This window comes from Delphinapterus leucas, chromosome 8 (genome assembly GCF_059928025.1).
Source record: "Delphinapterus leucas isolate spDelLeu-1000000601 "Yukka" chromosome 8, BTC_Dleu_Yukka2, whole genome shotgun sequence".
In the NCBI taxonomy this organism is placed as follows: domain Eukaryota; kingdom Metazoa; phylum Chordata; class Mammalia; order Artiodactyla; family Monodontidae; genus Delphinapterus; species Delphinapterus leucas.
In genome coordinates this window covers 101,973,049-101,992,483 of record NC_143136.1, presented here as the reverse complement: position 1 = coordinate 101,992,483, position 19,435 = coordinate 101,973,049, and the positions used below count along the sequence as shown (strand labels likewise).

The window sequence follows — 19,435 nt, the reverse complement described above, 5'->3', positions numbered from 1 at the left end:
GCTGGTCCAGGAGGGGAGGGTGCTGGACTACATCTATTCTTGGCTCTGATGATGCAGTGGTTACCTGTCAGGGACGTGGCAGCTCCATGTGAGGTCATTCCTGCATGGGTTTTGTGTTTGCTTTGCTTGTTTTTAAGAGTTTTGCTTTGCTTTGGTTATGGGTTTTTCTTCGTTATCTCAAACCAGCTGGGTAAGGTACCAGCCAGAACAGGTTTTTTTAGGCAGGGAAGTTTAAAGACCTTCCTAAGCCCTAGGCACTGTTACTTTTAAGATCCCCACCCTACATCGTAAAAAATGGACCTATATCCTGTATTAAATCTAACATATAATTATAAGTAGGGTTGAGTTGCTGTTGAAATGTTATGTGTTATAGGTAGTTACTTAAATGTTAATTTTGATTTTTAAAGGTTTTCATATTCTGGAGCAATAAGGTTTTTCTTCAGGTCTTAAACGTTTTCATGACCCTGGAAAAGCTCATAGGCGCTGGGTAGTATGTCTGTAATGCAGGACTGATGTGTCAGGAGGAATTCCAGTGTTCCTCAGCCCTGCAGTTATCCAGACATCGATGGGGGCTCTAATGTGCCTCATGACACACATGTTGCTGGGTTTACAAAAATAAACCATGAACAGATGACTGCAGTATGACATGGTCAGGTGCTGTGAGAGGACTGAGGGGTCTTTAGCTGAGCTGGGGCAGAGGAGGAGCTGACTGTGATGCTGTCCTGGAGCAGGTGGTCCCAGGCCGGGTTTTGGGGGCTGCCTGTGTGGTAAGGTGAAGAGGCGAGGGGCACAGGGAGTTTGGGGAAAAGCTGGCGGTGGAAAGGTGTAGAAGAGGCTTGGAACAGCCTGGTACGTGGGGAAATCATGGGCAGTTGTTGCTGCTGGGGTGACATGCGCAAAGTGGGTTGTGGTGGTGACGAATACCATCACAGGGGTGGGGAGGGGCTGAGTATGGAAGGCCTTTCGTGCACCTTGGACAGGTGTAGACTCATCCTGGGCACGTGACCTGCTCCCCGTGCCCCTCACTGCTGAATACTTTTCGGGTTTAGTTGACGTCCCTCAATACGTATCAGTAGTGTAACTAAGTTTCTGACCCTCTCTGTTCTGTATAGTGTTTGATAAGTTCTGTTTTGTTTGCTTTGTTCAGTTAGCTCTTTTTTCTTAAAGGAAGTAGAAATACTTTAGCTTTAAAAGTAACTTTTTGTTGCTGTATACCACATACATCAGGAAAGTGCAAATGTAAGTATACAGAGAAATTAGCCTAATTTCAAAACACATAATCATTATGAAAACATCAAGCAATATTAAAGATATATAAAACAAGTAACAGGCAAGAGCTAATATTCACTAATATGTCATAGCCATCTTTTAAAGTTAGTATCCCTGGATCCATTTCACCCTTTAATGTCTGCAAGGGGATTTTATTTTATGGTGTGACGTATTTACTTAACTAGGTCTTCACTGATGAACATTTAGATGGATTCTTATTTTTGTAAACTATTAGAAACACGTCAATGAAAAAAATCTTCTTTGAATGTACATCTTTGTGCACTTATCTTCTCTTAAAATGATTTTACTATGAAAAATTTTAAGCATATAAAAAATTGAGTAGTATGATAAGGTCCCACATATACCCAGCTTCAGCAGTTACCAGTGTTCTACAATTTTTTAAATAATCTACACATCCATAATTGTTTTTCTTGTCAGAGTATTTGAAAACAAGTACCAGTCATAATACCGTTTCACCTATATACCTCAGTCTATTAAGTTAAAGACTCAGAAGCATAATAATATTAAATAAACAGAGTTGATATTAATTCCTAATATCATCTAATATTATGCAAATAAGGATCCGTGCAAGGTCTAAACATTGGTTGATACAGCTCTTTTAAGTCTCTTGGTTTATAACCTTCCTTTCCTTCTATATCTCTCATGCTAATTATTTGTTGAAGAAAACAAGTCATTTATTCAGTAGAATTTTCCACAGTCTGAACTTGGCTGATGACCTCCTTATGGTGTTATTTAACTTGTTCTTCCAGACACCATCATAGCCCATAAGCCAGGAGTTAGATCTGGAGGCTTGATTCATTTGTTAAGTTTGATTACTAAGTTCAAGGGTTGTCAGCCCCTGCAGTATTCATTCTAAAGTTTCCCATCCATCTTTTACCTAATGGTTTTGACACCCTTTTATGATCATTGCCTACATTCATTATATCATTAGGGTTTTCAAAATGATGGCTTTTAGCAACTTTTGAGGTAATTGTAGATTCACATGCAGTTGTAAGAAGTAATACAGAGTGATCCTGTATGCCCTTCATCCAGTTTTCCCCAAAGGTAACATCCTGCTTCAGTGTAGTCTGGTATCACATCCAGGGAATTGATGTTGATACAATCCATGGACCAGATTTAGATTTCACTGGTTTTACATCTTCTTATGTATGTATGTATGCACGTGCATGTGCATTTAGTTTTATGTAGTTTTATCACATATGTAGATAAATGTGGATAACACCATGGTCAAGAATCCATTCCATCACAAGGATCTCTCATGTTACCCTTTTATAGCCACAGCCACCTCCTTCCCTCCCCGCTGACCTCCGGAACACTGTTCTCCATTTCTATAATTTTGTCATTACAAGAGTGACATATAAATGGAACTACGCAGTATGTAATGTTCTGAGATTGGTGGGTTTTTTTCAGTTTAAATTCTCTTAAGATCCATCAAAATTGTTATGTGTATAACAGTTTATTCCTTTTTATTACTCAGTGTTTCATGATATGAATATACCACAGTTGGTTTAACCATTCACATGTTGAAGGACATTTGGGTTTCCAGTTTTGGGCTATTACACGTGAATATGCTATGAGCATTCGTGTATAGGTTTTTGTGTGAACGTAAGCTTTCATTTCTCTGGCATAAATACTCAAGAGTGTATTTGCTAGGTCTATGATAAGCACATGTTTAGTTGTGTAAGAAACTGCCATTCTCTTCCAGAGTGGCTATACAGTTTTGCATTCCCATCAGCAATGAATGAAAGATCTAGTTTCTCTGCACCCTCACCAACATTTGATGTTATCACTGTTTTATTTTAGCCATTTTGATAAATATGTAAATCATGATTTTTAAATTCTATCATTCCTTCAGTGCTTTTTAGCTGTAATTCTTCTATAAAGAAGAACTTTTTCATCAGCCATTTGGTAACCTTGAAATACAGTCTGTATAAGAATTTGATTATTTTTCTTATTTTCAATGCCCACCTCCCCACCTTGGTAAGCCAGTTTTCAGAAAAACAAATAAGTGCCCTTTTAGCTTCCAGAGTGACTAATTGGCTTTTTAAACCATATCATTATAAACACATGGATTTTGAAAATATTTGATGTGATTATCTTCCAGGTAAATTAGTAGAAGAGAAATTGCCACGTCAAAGGGTAGGCAAATTTAAAATTTTGATATAGATTACCCCACTCCTCTCCAGAAAGGCTGTATCATTTTATGTTCTTAGCAAGAGTATATAAAATATTTATTTTTCTATACCCTTGCCAACACTGGTGTGGCCAGTTTTTAATTTAAAAATATTTTACCAATCTGATGGCAACTTGATATCTTAATATTTCTATTTTCAGTTCTTTAGTTACTAGTAAAGTTGATCATATTTTCATGTTATTGACTTCTTAACAATTCAGCCAATTGCCTATTAATTACTTTTACCCATGTTTCTATTAAGATACTGATTTTTTTTACGTTTTTTTGTTGTTTTATCTGTCATCCTTTTCCTTGATGGTTGCTGATTTTTATTTGTTTAGAAAGGTCTTTCCTTAAGATTATAAAATTTTATACCCATTTTTTGATGCCTTCCTGTAATTTTACAGTTTAGTTTAAATATTTGTTCCACATATGGTTTATTTTGTATAAGGTATGACATAAGAAACCAGCATTACCTGTTTCCAAATGTGTGACCAGTTTAATACAGATTGGAAAAGAAAAAGTAAAACTGTCACTGTTTGCAGATGACATGATACTATACATAGAAAATCCTAAAGATGCCACCAGAAAGCTACTAGAACTAATCAATGAATTTGGTAATGTTGCAGGGTACAAAATTAATGCACAGAAATCTCTGGCATTCCTATACACTAACAATGAAAAATCAGAGAAATTAAGGAAACAATCCCATTTACCAATGCAACAAAAAGAATAAAACACCTAGGAATAAACCTACCTAAGGAGGTGAAAGACTTGTACTCAGAAAACTATAAAACACTGATGAAAGAAATCAAAGAAGACATAAACAGATGGACAAATATACCATGTTCTTGGATTGGAAGAATCAATATTGTGAAAATGACTATACTACCCAACGCAATCTACAGATTCAGTGCAATCCCTATCAAACTACCAATGACGTTCTTCACAGAATTAGAACAAAACATTTAACAATTCGTATGGAAACAGAAAAGACCCCAAATAGCCAAAGCATTCTTGAGAAAGAAAAATGGAGCTGGAGGAATCAGGCTCCCCAACTTCAAACTATACTACAAACTACAGTAGTCAAGACAGTATGGTACTGGTGCAGAAACAGAAATATAGGTCAGTGGTACAGGATAGAAAGCCCAGAGATAAACTCGTGCACATATAGTCACCTAATTTACAACAAAGGAGGCAAGAACATACAATGGAGAAAAGACAGCCTCTGCAATAAGTGGTGCTGGGAAAACTGGACAGCTACATGTAAAAGAATGAAATTAGAACACTACCTAAACTGTATACGAAAATAAACTCCAAATAGATTAAAGACCTAACTGTAAGACCGGACACTATAAAACTCTTAGAGGAAAACGTAGGAAAATCATGCTTAGACATAAACCAGAGCAAGATCTTTTTTGACTCACCTCCTGGAGTAATGAAAATAAAAACAAAAATAAACAAATGGGACCTAATAAAACTTAAAAGCTTTTGTGCAGCAAAGGAAACCATAAACAAGATGAAAAGACAATCCTCAGAATGGGAGAAAATATTTGCAAATGAAACAACGGACAAAAGGATTAATCTCCAAAATATACAAACAACTAATGGAGCTCATTATCCAAAAAACAAACAACCCAGTTGAAAAATGGGCAGAAGACCTAAACAGACATTTCACCAAAGAAGACATACGGATGGTCAAGAGGCACATGAAAAGATGCTGAACATCACTAATTATTAGAGAAATGCAAATCAAAAATACAATGAAGTATCACCTCACACCGGTCAGAGTGGCCATTATCAAAAGATCTAGAAACAATAAATGCTGGAGAGGGTGTGGTGAAAAGGGAACCCTCCTCCACTGTTGATGGGAATGTAAATTGATAACAGCCGCTATGGAGAACAGTATGGAGGGTCCTTAAAAAACTAAAAATAAAACTACCATATGACCCAGCAATCCCACTACTGGGCATATCCTCTGAGAAAACCATAATTCAGAAAGAGACATGTACCACAATGTTAATTGCAGCACTATTTACAGTACCCATGGAAGCAACCTAAGTGTCCATTGACAGGTGAATGGATAGAGATGTGACACATATGTACAATGGAATATTACTCAGCCATAAAAAGAAACGAAATTGAGTTATTTGTAGTGAGGTGGATGGACCTACAGTCTATCATGTAGAGTGAAGTAAGTCAGAAAGAGAAAAACACCGTATGCTGACACACATATATGGAATCTAAAAAAGAAAAGGTACTGATGAACCTAGGGGCAGGGCAGGAATAAAGATGCAGACATAGAGGACATGAACTTGAGGACACAGGGGTGGGGAGGAAAGCTGGGGTGAAGTGAGAGTAGCAATGACATATATACACTACCAAATGTAGATAGCTAGTGGGAAGCAGCCGCATAGCACAGGGAGATCAGCTTGATGCTTTGCGATGCCCTAGAGGGGTGGGATAGGGAGGCTGGGAGGGAGGCTCAAGAGGGAGGGGATGTGGGGATATATGTATGCATATGGCTGATTCACTTTGTTGTACAACAGAAACTAGCACTTATACTCCAGTAAAGCAATTATACTCCAGTAAAGATGTATTAAAAATTTTTTTAAATGTCTGACCAGTTTTCCCAATGCCATTGATTAAATAAACTATCTTTTCCCCACAAATGTGAAATGCCATTTTTTTTTTTTTTTTTTTTTTTTTTTTTGCGGTACGCGGGCCTCTCACTGTTGTGGCCTCTCCCGATGCGGAGCACAGGCTCTGGACGCGCAGGCTCAGCGGCCATGGCTCACGGGCCCAGCCGCTCCGCGGCACGTGGGATCTTCCCGGACCGGGGCACGAACCCGTGTCCCCTGCATCGGCAGGCGGACTCTCAACCACTGCGCCACCAGGGAAGCCCTGAAATGCCATTTTTATGCTAAATTCTCGAATCTTGAGTCTATTTCTGAGTTTTCTATTGTGTTCTATTGATTTGTCAGTCTTCAGTGTCACAGCTTAAATTACCTTAGATTGATTGTCCTTTAACATTTCTGTTTTTGCATTTTGTAAATATATGAACATCATACTAGCTTGTTCATGTATTACTATTACATATCTGACTGTTGTTACTTTGTAGTGTGTTTTAATAATTGGTGCTGCTGATCTCTTTTTTTCTTTTATGACTTTGCTAAGTTCACAAGCATTTTCATCCAGATTAGAAGTATTTGTGATAAATCCAGACCACCATTTTATATTTTGATTGGGATTTTATTTAATTTATAGTTTAATTTAGGGAGAATTGATTTCTTTACAACTTTGAGCTTTCATCGTTAAGAACATGGTCTATCATTTCATTTATTCAGATCTTTTTTCATGTCCTTGAATATTTTTTGTTAATTTACCCCTAAATTATTGCTTTTGGTTTCTCTGTCCCTTCATTTGAGGAATGCGTTTTAAACTTGATCAGATTCATTTTTTTAAAGTAGGTCAAGCCTTCTGGGAAAATGTCACATTTATAGTTTGTAATACTGGCTTTCCAAGCTGTCTCTACAGTATGTCTGGCTCTGTAAACTAACAAGCTGTATTTCCGACAGTCCTTGAGGCAAATTAAATAATGGCTTCATTCTGATAGTAGCTAATATGGTTTAGTTACTGAGTATAAATTACAACAAATTTCTGATGAAGATGACCATATGTTGTTGACCAAAATTAGATATTAATGCAAATTTGGAGTTTTAAATTGAAAACTTCAGCTATTTAAGTACAATATATAGGCAGCTTTTTATTAAGTGAAAAAAACAAACCTACAACTAGAAAAGTTTCATAAGGCATGCATGTGCTAGCTTGCCCAGCCTCCTTGGTTAGACCATTTATATCATTTATTTCATTGTACCTGGGAATCTTGTATCTTTATCTGCTGCCTACATGAGCTGTCTTTATGCCCAAACCTATTTAATCCCAAGTAGACTGTTGATAAAAGCAGCTACTATTTATTGAGATCCAGCTGTGTGAGATCCAACTATGTGTTGGAGCTAAGAGGTAGACTCAATAATTAAGTTAGATCCGTCCAGCTCTGAACTCTTTGGGAACTTGGACTGCATTATAGGCTTCCCAGCACGTTTGGGTGTATGTGTGTGGTGTGCTTTGGAGGGCTTCTTTGTTGTTTTGGGGGCTTGGTGAGAGGAGGAAGAAGTTGGTCATAATTTTCACAAACCCTGTTAACACTGCTTCTAAAATATGGAATCTTTTATAATATCCCTTTCTTGAGAGAGATTCTTTATTAAGTACCTCAGTATATTTTAAATTGTAAATGTCTTGCTGAACTGCCATTATTTGGTAGATTCTAGGGTCAGAATTTTTGGGAAGTACTGTAAAACCAGATTTCATAAAAAATAATGTATTTTTTTGGAAATTTTTATGTTCATATCTTTGTCCACTTTTCTGACATGTTTTACATTTTCATTGTTGGTTTGTAAGGGATTTTTGTTTTGTTTGTTTTGTTTGTTTTTCGGTCATGTTTAACCACACCAAAGAATGCAAATAAATAAAAAGATATTATTGTACCTATTGATATGGATAAAAGTAATAATAATTTTTCTATTATAATACCTAGTGTTTTGCAAGGAATACACTGTTCATGGGAAAACTGATGTGCCCCACTGCAGAGCAATTTGGCAGTATCAAAAAATCTAACAAATATGCTTATTCATCTTGAGCCCAGGTTTTCTACTTCTCATGAGTCATTTCTCATGTGTGTATATTTGAAAATAAGCTAAATGTCCAATAATAAGATGTTGGAGGTAAAAAGTATGGAATGTTGTACAGACCTTAAAATCATTGAAGAAAAATATTTAATACGTGGGAAAATGTGCATAAGAAGTTAAGTTAAAAGGCAGGTTATAAAGAGCTTGTACTGTATGTTCCTAATTTAAAAAATTTTGTATATATAAGTGAAATAAAGTATGTAGACTTTGGATTCTAAATCAAACAAGCTAACTGTAAAAAGACATTTTGGAGACAGAGAAAATCAAACAGGGACTAAGTATTAGATGAAACTGAGTATTTGCTATTAGTTTTGTTAGGTATGATAATGACATTTTAGTTTTTTTAAGCATTCAGTGTTAGAGACACATACTGAAGTGTTATAGGGTGAAATTATATGAAATCTGGAATTTGCTGCACAATACTCAAAAATAAAGGAATTAGATAAAACAACAACAAATAGTGTAGTAGCTAATAATGGAATTATCAAAAGATTTAATTTAATAATGGAATTGTCAAAAGATTTAATTTAGAGGGAAAATATTATTTTTAGTTCCTTAAAAACCACTTGTTGAATTATAAACAGTATACCAATTATAACTGCAAATTATCTTATGTATTAAAACAGTCGAACCTTTGCTTTTCATGCATAATATGCTGTGTATCCTCTCAAACTTAGTAAAATATTTGTGTAAGCATTCTATGATTCAGAGAGACTTTCTAGGCCAAATTAGTGTGGCTTATTTGTGTATATTATGAAGTATTTCGGATACACTAAAAGGCTTAAAGAATAGTAATTTACACTATCCCTATACCTAACATCCTACTTAAGATATAAAATGCAACCAGTATAATTGAAACACCAGTTTTACTTCTCCCTAATTGCATAATCCTTTCTCTGCCTCAGAAAGAACAATCAATCATCTCCTTTTAAACATAATAAAAGCTATGCTTTTGAACTTTATGTAAATGGTAGTGTATTCTGATGCTTTTGCGGCTTGATTTTTTTCCATTCACCTTACTCTTTCTGAGATTTCATCTGTGTTGATGTGCATAGTTCAGGTTCATTCATTTTCACTGCTTGAACTAATTTCTTTGTATGAAAATGTCACAATTATCTATCCTCCTGCTGATGAACATTTAGCCGTTTCCAGTTTTTGCGATTAACAAATGATGTTACTATTAATGTTCTTTTACAGTTCTCCTTGGGCCGTGTGGGAGAGAGTCCCCAGGACACCTACCTATGAATGAAATTGCTGGATTGAAAGGTATGTGAATCTTCCGCTTTACTAAATATTGCCAAATTGTCTCCAAAAGTAGAACCTGTTTGGATGCCAGCCTTAACTGGTTCTGCACCCTTGCCAACACTAGGTATTGTCAGACTTTTTCGTTTGTCAGTTTGATGAGTAATATATCTCATTGTTATTTTGAATTTCACTGATTACTGGTGAGGTTGGACATCTTTTCTTATGTTATTAGTATTACAGGGTTTTTTTCTTTTGGAATTTTATTTTTAATATAGCAGGTTCTTATTAGTTATCTATTTTATACATATTAGTGTATATATGTCAATCCCAATCTCCCAGTTCATCCCACCACCACCACCACCCCCCACCCCCCCACCCCCTGCTCCCTGCTTTCCCCTCATTACAGGCATTTTTTTTAGTACTTGCATATTATGGCTGTAAGTTGTATGCAAAGTTGAAAGCATGAAGTAGTTGCTACTAGTTAGAAATATACCATAATTTTATTTTTAAAACATTGGCAACTTTGCAGATTTTTTGGAGGAAATAGTTTGGGATGATTTTTCGAACAGTGCATTAGAGAGCGCATGGGATTTGGAATTAAATTGGTGCTTGAATCCTGGCTTCATTTTTTATCAGCTATATGACCTTGGGCAATTAGTGCAATCTCTCTTCAGTCTTTCCTCATCCTTAAATGAGTATAATACCTCCTGGTTTGATGATAGAATTAAATCTGTAACAGTTTTTGCCTGGTCATCAAAGAAACACATGGTCTTGTGTTACCCTGATGGCAGATTATGTGTTTTCTGTTGACTAATTCTGGACGCTTTTTGTCGAGTGCTGCTTTCAGTTGGTCTAATTGGGAGCAGTACTTGTTGGAATTAAGCGTTTGGTTTTCCAGAAGGAGCTCAAAATAGGGGACTCCCTTCCAATCCCACCATATACACAACATCACCTTTTTTGGATGAAGACCTGCCTTTGGTGTGGTCAGTGGTGGTTCATTTTGCCTGCCTCACGATCTCTTCTGTTCCACATTATTGTACAGTATCCATTTTTTCATCACCTGTCACAATTTGTTTTAAAAATGGAACGTTTTCATTATGTTTAAGTAGAGAATCGCATGCGGGAATATGGTCAAGAAGGTTTTTTTTACTTAACTTATGTGGAACCCAAACATCAAAGCAATGAACATAACCAAGCTGGTGCAAATGATTTTCAACACTTGATTTGGATATTTTGAGTATGTCGTCTATCTCCTGCATGGTGTAATGTTGATTCTTCTCAATTAATGTCTTGGTTTGATTGCTACCAACTTCAGCTAGTCTCCCCGACCATGGAGCATCATCCAGCGAGAAATCTCCAGCACAAAACTTTGCAAACCACTTTTGACACGTTCAATCAGTCACAGCACCTTCTCCATACACTGCACAAATCTAGTTTTTTGCATTTTCGTTTCGTTTTTACCTTTCTTGAAATAATAAAGCATAATATGCCGAAAATGTTGCTTTCTTTCTTCCATCTTCAATATTAAAATGGCTACACAAAAATTCACCAATTTTTTTTTTAATCAATTTATTTATTTTTGCTGTGTTGGGTCTTCATTTCTGTGCGAGGGCTTTCTCTAGTTGTGTCAAGTGGGGGCCACTGTTCATCGCGGTGCGCGGACCTCTCACTATCGTGGCCTCTCTTGTTGCGGAGCACAGCTCCAGACGCGCAGGCTCAGTAGTTGTGGCTCACGGGCCTAGTTGCTCCGTGGCATGTGGAATCTTCCCAGACCAGGGCTCGAACCTGTGTCCCCTGCATTGGCAGGCAGATTCCCAACCACTGCGCCACCAGGGAAGCCCCGATAATTCTGTTTTTTAAATGCACTCTGATATGACAGCTGTCACAATACAATCTAACAATTGTTTTGAATGAAGTTAAAGACAACCAAGTGCTACTAGAGCCATCTTACAGAAAAAACCGAAAGAACCTTTGGGCCAACCCAATACATAGTTTTAGGATGAAATAAACATATTCAAATAATAGTGTGGAAGGTGGATGATACCGTGGCACATGATTAAATCCTTCCTGAAATCTGGCAACATTTGTGAAATTAAAATGCAGCCTGGGGCTTCCGTGGTGGCACAGTGGTTAAGAATCCACCTGTCAATTCAGGAGACACGGGTTCGAGCCCCAGTCTAGGAAGATCCCACATGCCGCAGAGCAACTAAGCCCATGCGCCACTACTGAGCCTGTGCTCTAGAGCCCGTGAGCCACAACTACTGAGCCCGCATGCCACAACTACTGAGCCTGTGCTCTAGAGCCTGTGAGCCACAACTACTGAGCCCGCATGCCACAACTACTGAAGCCCGTGTGCCTAGAGCCCGTGCTCCACAACAAGAGAAGCCACTGCAATGAGAAGCCTGCGCACCGCAATGAAGAGTAACCCCTGCTCCCCGCAACTAGAGAAAGCCGGCGCGCAGCAACAAAGACCCAACGCAGCCAAAACAAAAAGAACAAAACAAAACAATGTAGCCTGATAGTTGATGCTAATATAAGTGTACTTCATCTCAGGGCCAAATGAGGAGATCGCTGGTGTACCAAACCAGAGTGGTCACATGTTTAGTGCAACCCACTTCTCCCCATACATGCACACCCACACCCTTGAGTCAATTGTGTTCATCTTCTGTGCCCTGTCAGTTTTTGACCAGTCAGAACATCAGTGACTGTGATGAAGCTGTCCAGGATCGCAGTGGGTAGGTGGGAGTGACCTTGGGACCCTTTGGTTGTCCCGGAATCTGGCGTGGGTGTGGGGACTGTGTTGCTAACTGTGCAGTGTGGGAGAGATGGGCTGGGTGCCCAAGAGCTGATGGAGGAAGTACAGGCTTGTAGATAATTATGAGTTGATGTTATTGTCCCCTTGCCACAGGAATTTCTTCACATGGCTTCCGAAGATGTGACCATTACGGTTCGCCTCATTCGTTCATTTGAGCATCGCAATTTCAGACCTGTAGTATATTATGGAGTTCATTTGGACCAAACTGTAAAGGAATTTATAGTATTTCTAAAGCAAGGTATGAGACATCTCAACCACTTTGTTTTATTAGTGTTTTGAAAAATATTGTTGACTATTAGAATGATAGTAATCTTTAAAAAACACTTGGAAAGATATTAACCTGTGTTCTAAGCCAGGTGTGAGGCTGGCTCCTGCTCTGGGCCTTGGCATCAGCGGCAGTGTTTCCCTGAGGCTTATTTAGCAACATGTTTGCCCTCATCAGAGATTGTCACTATCATGTTTGGCTTCTCCCTTTTTTAATTAAAAAAAAAATTAAGGTCTGTGTTTGCTTGTAACAAACGGGTTTATGTATTTGGAGACTGATTAGTAAGAGAATGTCGTGTTACCCGGCTGAGCACAAGAGGGCCTTCTGGGGAGTGTGACAGGAAGGTGGCAGACCTCTGTACAGCCAGGAAATCATGAGAGCTGCTGGTCATTGTGGGCACAGAAGTGACAGGCAGCCTCACTGGTGCTACTGTATCATTTCAAGCTTAACATACAGCAGGCTTGAATTTAGTCTTCATTTTGATTGGTCCTTTGTGGGTTTCTAACCTCTGTTTTCAATTACTGAAGCGTTCCAATCATCAACATTTGATGAAACACCTAGAATAAGCTTTTATTATTATCTTATGGTATAATGTACAGATCTTTGTGTACTGTTCTATGAGTTTTGACAGATGTAGTACTTTATATCCAACTTAATTTTTAAAAACTGACATAATTTCAGACACAGAAAAGTTGCAGAAACTCCTGGATGCTCTTCACAGATTCCCCAAATGTCAACATTTTGTTAACATTTGTTTTTCTCTCTCCTCCACCTTCCCCCTTTCTCTCTTACTCTCCCACTTCATTCTTTTCTCTGAACCTTTTAGAAGTATGTTGCAGACATGATTCCCTTTTACCTCTAAATATTTCAGTGTGTATTTTCTAAAAACAAGGAATTCACTTACATAAACATAGTACAGTGATGAAAATCAGGAACTTAACGTTGAAACAATGCTATTATCTACTTTACAGACCTTATTGAGATTAATTAATTCCTTTAATCTGAGTTAATTTCTTTATCCTGGAGTCTTTTATTGTGTTTCATCACATTGGCAATTTTGAATAGTACAGTCCAGTTATTTTGTAGAACGCAGGTGGGTTTTTCCAGTGTTTTCTCATTATTAGATTTAAGTTATGCTTTTTCTCCCCTCCACAGTTTCCCCTATTATTAACATCTTACATTAGTATGCTGCATTTGTTGCAATTAATGAAACAATATTGATGCATCATTAATTACAGTCCATAGTTTATTCAGGTTTCCTTAGTTTTCAATTTCAAATCATTGAAACAATGCTGACTTCTCAGTGCATTTACACCAGGATGCACATGCTGTCGACTGCCCCCATTAGTGGCAATGGTGACTTTAATCAGTGGGTTAAGGTGATATCTGCCAGGTTTCTCCACTGTACATTTTTATTGTAATTGAAAATTAACTTGTAGGGGTATATTCTGAGACTATGTGAATGTCCTGTTGCTTCTCAAACTTTCGTCCACTAGTTCAGCATCCTTTGATGATTCTTGCCTGAATCAGTTATTATGATGATGATTGGCAAATGGTGATTTTTCTTATTCCATCATTCCTTTTAGATACATTAGTTGTTTTTCTACAGTAAGGAAGAGCTTTTTACCCTACCTGCCCATTCTCACCCCCCGCCCCATTTATTTAATCTTTTGTTTATATCACTGTGGACTCAAGGATTCTTACTTTATTCAAAGGATTATAATTCTTTACTATGATTATTTTATTTTGATGCTCTAATCATCCCCATTTTGGCTGGTGGTAGCCCCTTCAGTCTGGGTCCATGTCCTTTTAACATGTCCCCAATCCTTCTTTGAGCACTTCCTTACTTTTTGGTCTAAGGTGTTCCAGACATGTCCTGTTCTTTCTCTGCCCCAGCCCTGGGATCAACCATTTCTCAGAGGAGCTCTGATTCTATTACTGGAGAATGTTATCGGGAGACCAAGATCTTGTTTTATGTGTGTGGAATGTAAGTGTGTATAGCTAACTTTAAGAAATGTAGTTAATTCTTGACATTTTATTTCCTGATTGACTTTGTAAAATTTCTAAACTCTTCTCCCTTACTTTTTTTTTTTTTTTGTCTAATTTTGAGTGGTTTCACTGCTCAGTATTACTTGCTTAAGAAGAAAGTGAGGTATATAAACCCATAGGGAAAACGAACTAGTCAGTCTACTTGTTATGGAGAGATTGAGAGCTGGTACTGAGATACTGCCAATTAAAGAGGGTCCTGCTTTTGAAAAGATATCGCCAAAAGCATATTCAGGTTTTGAAATAAAAACAAATCCCTACATTTTTTATTTTAAAATCTTTGTGTGTGTTATGGGTTACAGTGTTTCTTACTGTTAATACAGTGAGTGCTGTGGTGTTCTTGGTACAGTGCAGAATAGGTTCTCTGAAGTCCTTGAGAATAAGATGTAATCTTCAAGCTGCTCCAGTGCCGCCAGGGGCAGATGTATTCTCCCGGGGGTCACTGTGTTCTTTCCTTCCCAAGTACCATAGAATGCTCCCCATTAGAGCAGTGGTGTGGATCACAGCTAGATGCTCAGCCCAGCCTACTCACATCTTTCACCTGTGCTACTAATAGTATATCCACTACTTGTTTCTATTGTGCATGTGGGAAATGTGTTCTACTGATTAAAAGGTAAACTTTGGGGTTCAGACCTTTTTCGCTTGTGTGCTCTCTGCCTATCTTTGTCATCTGATTTGAGGTACTGTGGAACTCTGCAAAGCTGGTGAATTTACCCTTTATGAATTGTGTACATAACAAAGACCAAATAGCTTATTACTGAGAAATTTTTGAACTAATAATAATAATAGCAAGCATTACTATGTATCAGATACTGTGCTAAGAACTCTAAGTAGGTTATCTCATTTCATCCTCACAGCATCCTTCTACATTAGCAACTGTTATTATCTCCATTTTACAGATGAAGAAACTAAGGAACACAGAGAGAAGTGAAGAAACTTGCCTGAGATTACGTGGCTAATACAAGGCAAAGCTACAGCCCAACCCAGGCTGTTCACCTGTACATCATGCACTCCTAAACACTACACTAAGTTGCCTCTTTATTTTTGTCTACTGCCTTGCTTGCTTAAGAGGATCCCTGAAGTAAATGGATTCACTCAGTGTCAAAAGAGTCTTTGAATTTAGTTCATCTTGCTCTAGTGTTTTTTTAAATTGAAATATAGTTGATTTACAGTGTTTCAGGTGTACAGCAAAGTGATTCAGTTATATATATGTACATATTCTTTTTCAGGTTCTTTTCCATTATAAGTTATTACAAGATATTGAATATAGTTCCCTGTGCTATACAGTAGGTCCTTGTTTACATATTTTATATATAGTAGTGTGTATCTGTTAATCCCAAGTTACCAATTTATCCTTCCCACCCCTTACCCTTTGGTAACCATAAGTTTGTTTTCTATGTCTGTGAGTCTTTTTCTGTTTTGTAAATAAGTTCATTTGTATCATTACTTTAGATTCCACATATAGGTGATATCATATGATATTTGTCTTTATCTGACTTACTTCACTCAGTATGATAATCTCTAGGTCCATCCATGTTGCTGCAAATGGCATTATTTCACTCTTTTTTATGGCTGAGTATATATATGTACATGTATTCCATTATATATGTACCACATCTTCTTTATCCATTCATCTGTCGATGGACATTTAGGTTGCTTCCATGTCTTCGCTATTGTAAATAGTGCTGCTATGAACATTGGGATGCATGTATCTTTTCAAATTAAGAGTTTTCATCTTTTTCAGATATATGCCCCAGAGTGGGAATGCTGGATCATAGGGTAACTCTAGTTTTAGTTCCTTTTTTTTTTTTTCTTTTTTTGCGGTACGCGGGCCTCTCACTGTTTGTGGCCTCTCCCATTGCGGAGCACAGTCTCCGGACGCGCAGGCTCAGCGGCCACGGCTCACGGGCCCAGCTGCTCCGCGGCATGTGGGATCTTCCCAGACCAGGGCACGAACCCATGTCCCCTGCATCGGCAGGCGGACTCTCAACCACTGCGCCACCAGGGAAGCCCTAGTTTTAGTTCTTTAAGGGACTTCCATACTGTTCTCCATAGTGGCTGCACCAATTTTCATTCCTACCAACAGTGTAGGAGGGTTCCCTTTTCTCTACGCCCTCTCCAGCATTTATTATTTGTAGACTTTTTGATAATTACCATTCTGACTGGTCTGAGGTCTGGTCTGACTGGTCTGACCTCATTATAGTTTTGATTTGCATTTCTCTAATAATTAGTGATGTTGAGCATCTTTTCATGTGCCTGTTGGCCTTGCTGTAATGTTTTGAACACTTAAAGCTGGAAGGATGTTTGACATTGTGGCATAGCGAATCTTGTACACAGACAGAAATGTTCATTGTGGTGAATGACCTTTTGGGGTTATTTTAGATGCCTTCTTGCCTTTCTAGCTGTTTTCTTCTTATCATAGTCACTTTTTGCCATCCATAGCTTAACCTTGTCTCTTCCCATAATTGTCTGTATTTCTCCCTTAGCCAAGAAACTTTGGTTAAATTTGATCCATTCTGCATTGAGAATCATTGTACCACTACACCATGCCATTAAAATCTAAAGCTGTATAAATATAGTACATAAGTATAGTAAATATAAACTAACACTTACAAATAAGTATAAATATATCAATAATAAATACTTAAGATTATATTTATATGTAAGCATATAAATATAACAAAACAAATCTATTATTAACATATCTGATGTTAATCAGATATTCTGAACACAGAGGTACCATATACCATAAGGTATATTACCTCATATAGATGACAAATTTTCTAGATTCAGAATAAATAAACGAGCCAATTATCTAGATAATATGACATTTTAATTATTCATTGATTTGGAAGCATTTTAATACTTTGTAATACTTTAGATCTTGATTCTGAATGTAAAATTATTTCATCTGTTAAATAGAGGAAAGCTGTGGAGATTTTATCCAACCTTCCAATTCAGAACTCATTCTTCATACCCTGTTACTCCTGGTGATATGTTACTTTGTGGAGCAGTCTATTCTATTGGGTGACTACTAGAATAGTTAGAAAGATTTTCTTTATCTTTTTAATTTTTATATGTTTGTTTATATCTAATTCTCCCCTCCACAGTTTCCCCTATGATTAACATCTTACATTAATATGCTGCATTTGTTGCAATTAATGAACCAATATTGATGCATTATTAGTTACAGTCCATAGTTTATTCAGGTTTCCTTAGTTTTTACTGAGGTCCATTTTCTGCTCCAGGATCCCATCCAGGATACCACATTACATTTAGTTGTCATGTCTCCCTAGGCTCTGTGAACTGTGACAATTTCTCAGATTTTCCCAGTTTGATGACTTTGACAGTTTTGGGGAGTACTGGTCAGGCCTATCATAACATGCCTCTCTGTTGGAAGGTTCCTGATGCTTTTCTCATGATTAGACTGGGGATTTTTGAGAGGAAAATCACAAAGATAAAGTGTCACTTTTATCACATCATATCAAGGGCACCTACTTTCTACATGATTTATGACTGTTGATGTTGACCTTGATCGCTTGGCTGAAGTAATGTAGGTTTCCCCACTGTAAGGTTGCTCTGTTGTCTCCCTGTTCATAACATACCCTTTGGAAGGAAGTCACTATTCACAGTACACAGTTGAGGAGTGGGGAGTTAATTTACTTGGAATTCTTTTGCATGGGAGATTTTATTTATTTTGTTACTCAAATTATTCTAGATTTGGTCATTGGAAACTCTTTCAGCTGGCTTCTGTGCCCCTTTGACATATGCCATCTGTGTGTAGTTCTGGTACTTTAAGATGTTCCAGGCTAATTTTGTATATCCTGAGCCAGTCCTAGAATCAGCCATTTCTCTAGGAGCCCTGGTGGTTTTATTGGAGAATGGTATTAGAAGCCAAGATCTGAGTGCTAGGTATGCTCTTTACTACTGGGGTTTCATTTCTTCTAGGCTCTCTTAACTGACAGAGCAAAGAAATATATGAACCTGTATACTTATGCATAGGTATAAATATTTTCATGTTTACCATCTGAATCTGTATGTTAAACATGAATTCTTACTGATGTTTCCAACTCTAATCCATTATCACGTGGATCATTCCGGCCTTCTCCCCTTGCTTATCTGTACATCCCCAATCCAACAGTGAGGAACCTGACTCCTAACATCTGCCATCCCTTTACTTACTTGTTTAATTCCAGTATACAGGTATAGCTGTATCAGAGTTGTTAATTGGAACTCTGTGGGAAACAACGTGATATTAACTAGAGTTCAGTGCTTTTGTGCAGTTCCTTTTGCCTTAATCTTACAAAAATCTATTCATTGCCAAAGTTATTTAGGTCAGCGCCATTTTTTCACCCTCTTCAGTAAGATTATTTCATCTACTTGCAGTACAGCTGTATTCTCTTGTCACCCTCTGCATTCTTTCCTGGGATCCCCTGTCCTCCTAAATGTTTTTTTGTTTTTTGCTTTGCATACATTAAGGTTCACTCTTTGTGCTGTTAAGTTCTATGGGTTTTGACAAATGAATTATCATACAGAATAGTTTAAGTGCCCTAAAAATTCCCCAGGCTTCACCCATTCATCCTCTCTTCAAGCCCCTGGCATCCACTGATCTTTTTACTGTCTCTAGTTTCGCTTTTTCCAGGATATCATGTACTTGGAATCATACAGTATGTAGCCTTTTCAGACTGGCTTCTTTCCCTTAGGAACATGCATTTAAGGCTCTTCGGAGTCTTTTCATGGCGAGTCACATCTTCTTAATCCCCTTCATCTGGAGCAGCCCCCACCTTCATTTATCTGTCATCGCATTGATTTTTTTAAAGGAAAATCCAGGTCTGTGTTTTATAGAATGCCCC

The 19,435-nt window shown here is 37.6% G+C and overlaps 1 protein-coding gene across 3 annotated transcripts in view; it reads left to right on the top strand.

The window, feature by feature from the left end:
* The window catches only part of C8H2orf76 (chromosome 8 C2orf76 homolog), an 86,775-nt gene that overhangs the window by 21,444 nt on the left and 45,896 nt on the right, over positions 1-19,435 (top strand). For all 3 annotated transcript variants that reach the window (XM_089916900.1, XM_089916902.1, XM_089916901.1), the window contains 2 exons: positions 9,409-9,477; positions 12,365-12,509. In XM_089916900.1, the coding sequence (XP_089773026.1) occupies positions 12,377-12,509 (133 nt within the window). In that variant the 5' untranslated portion in view covers positions 9,409-9,477; positions 12,365-12,376. The remainder of the gene's footprint in view (positions 1-9,408; positions 9,478-12,364; positions 12,510-19,435) is intronic.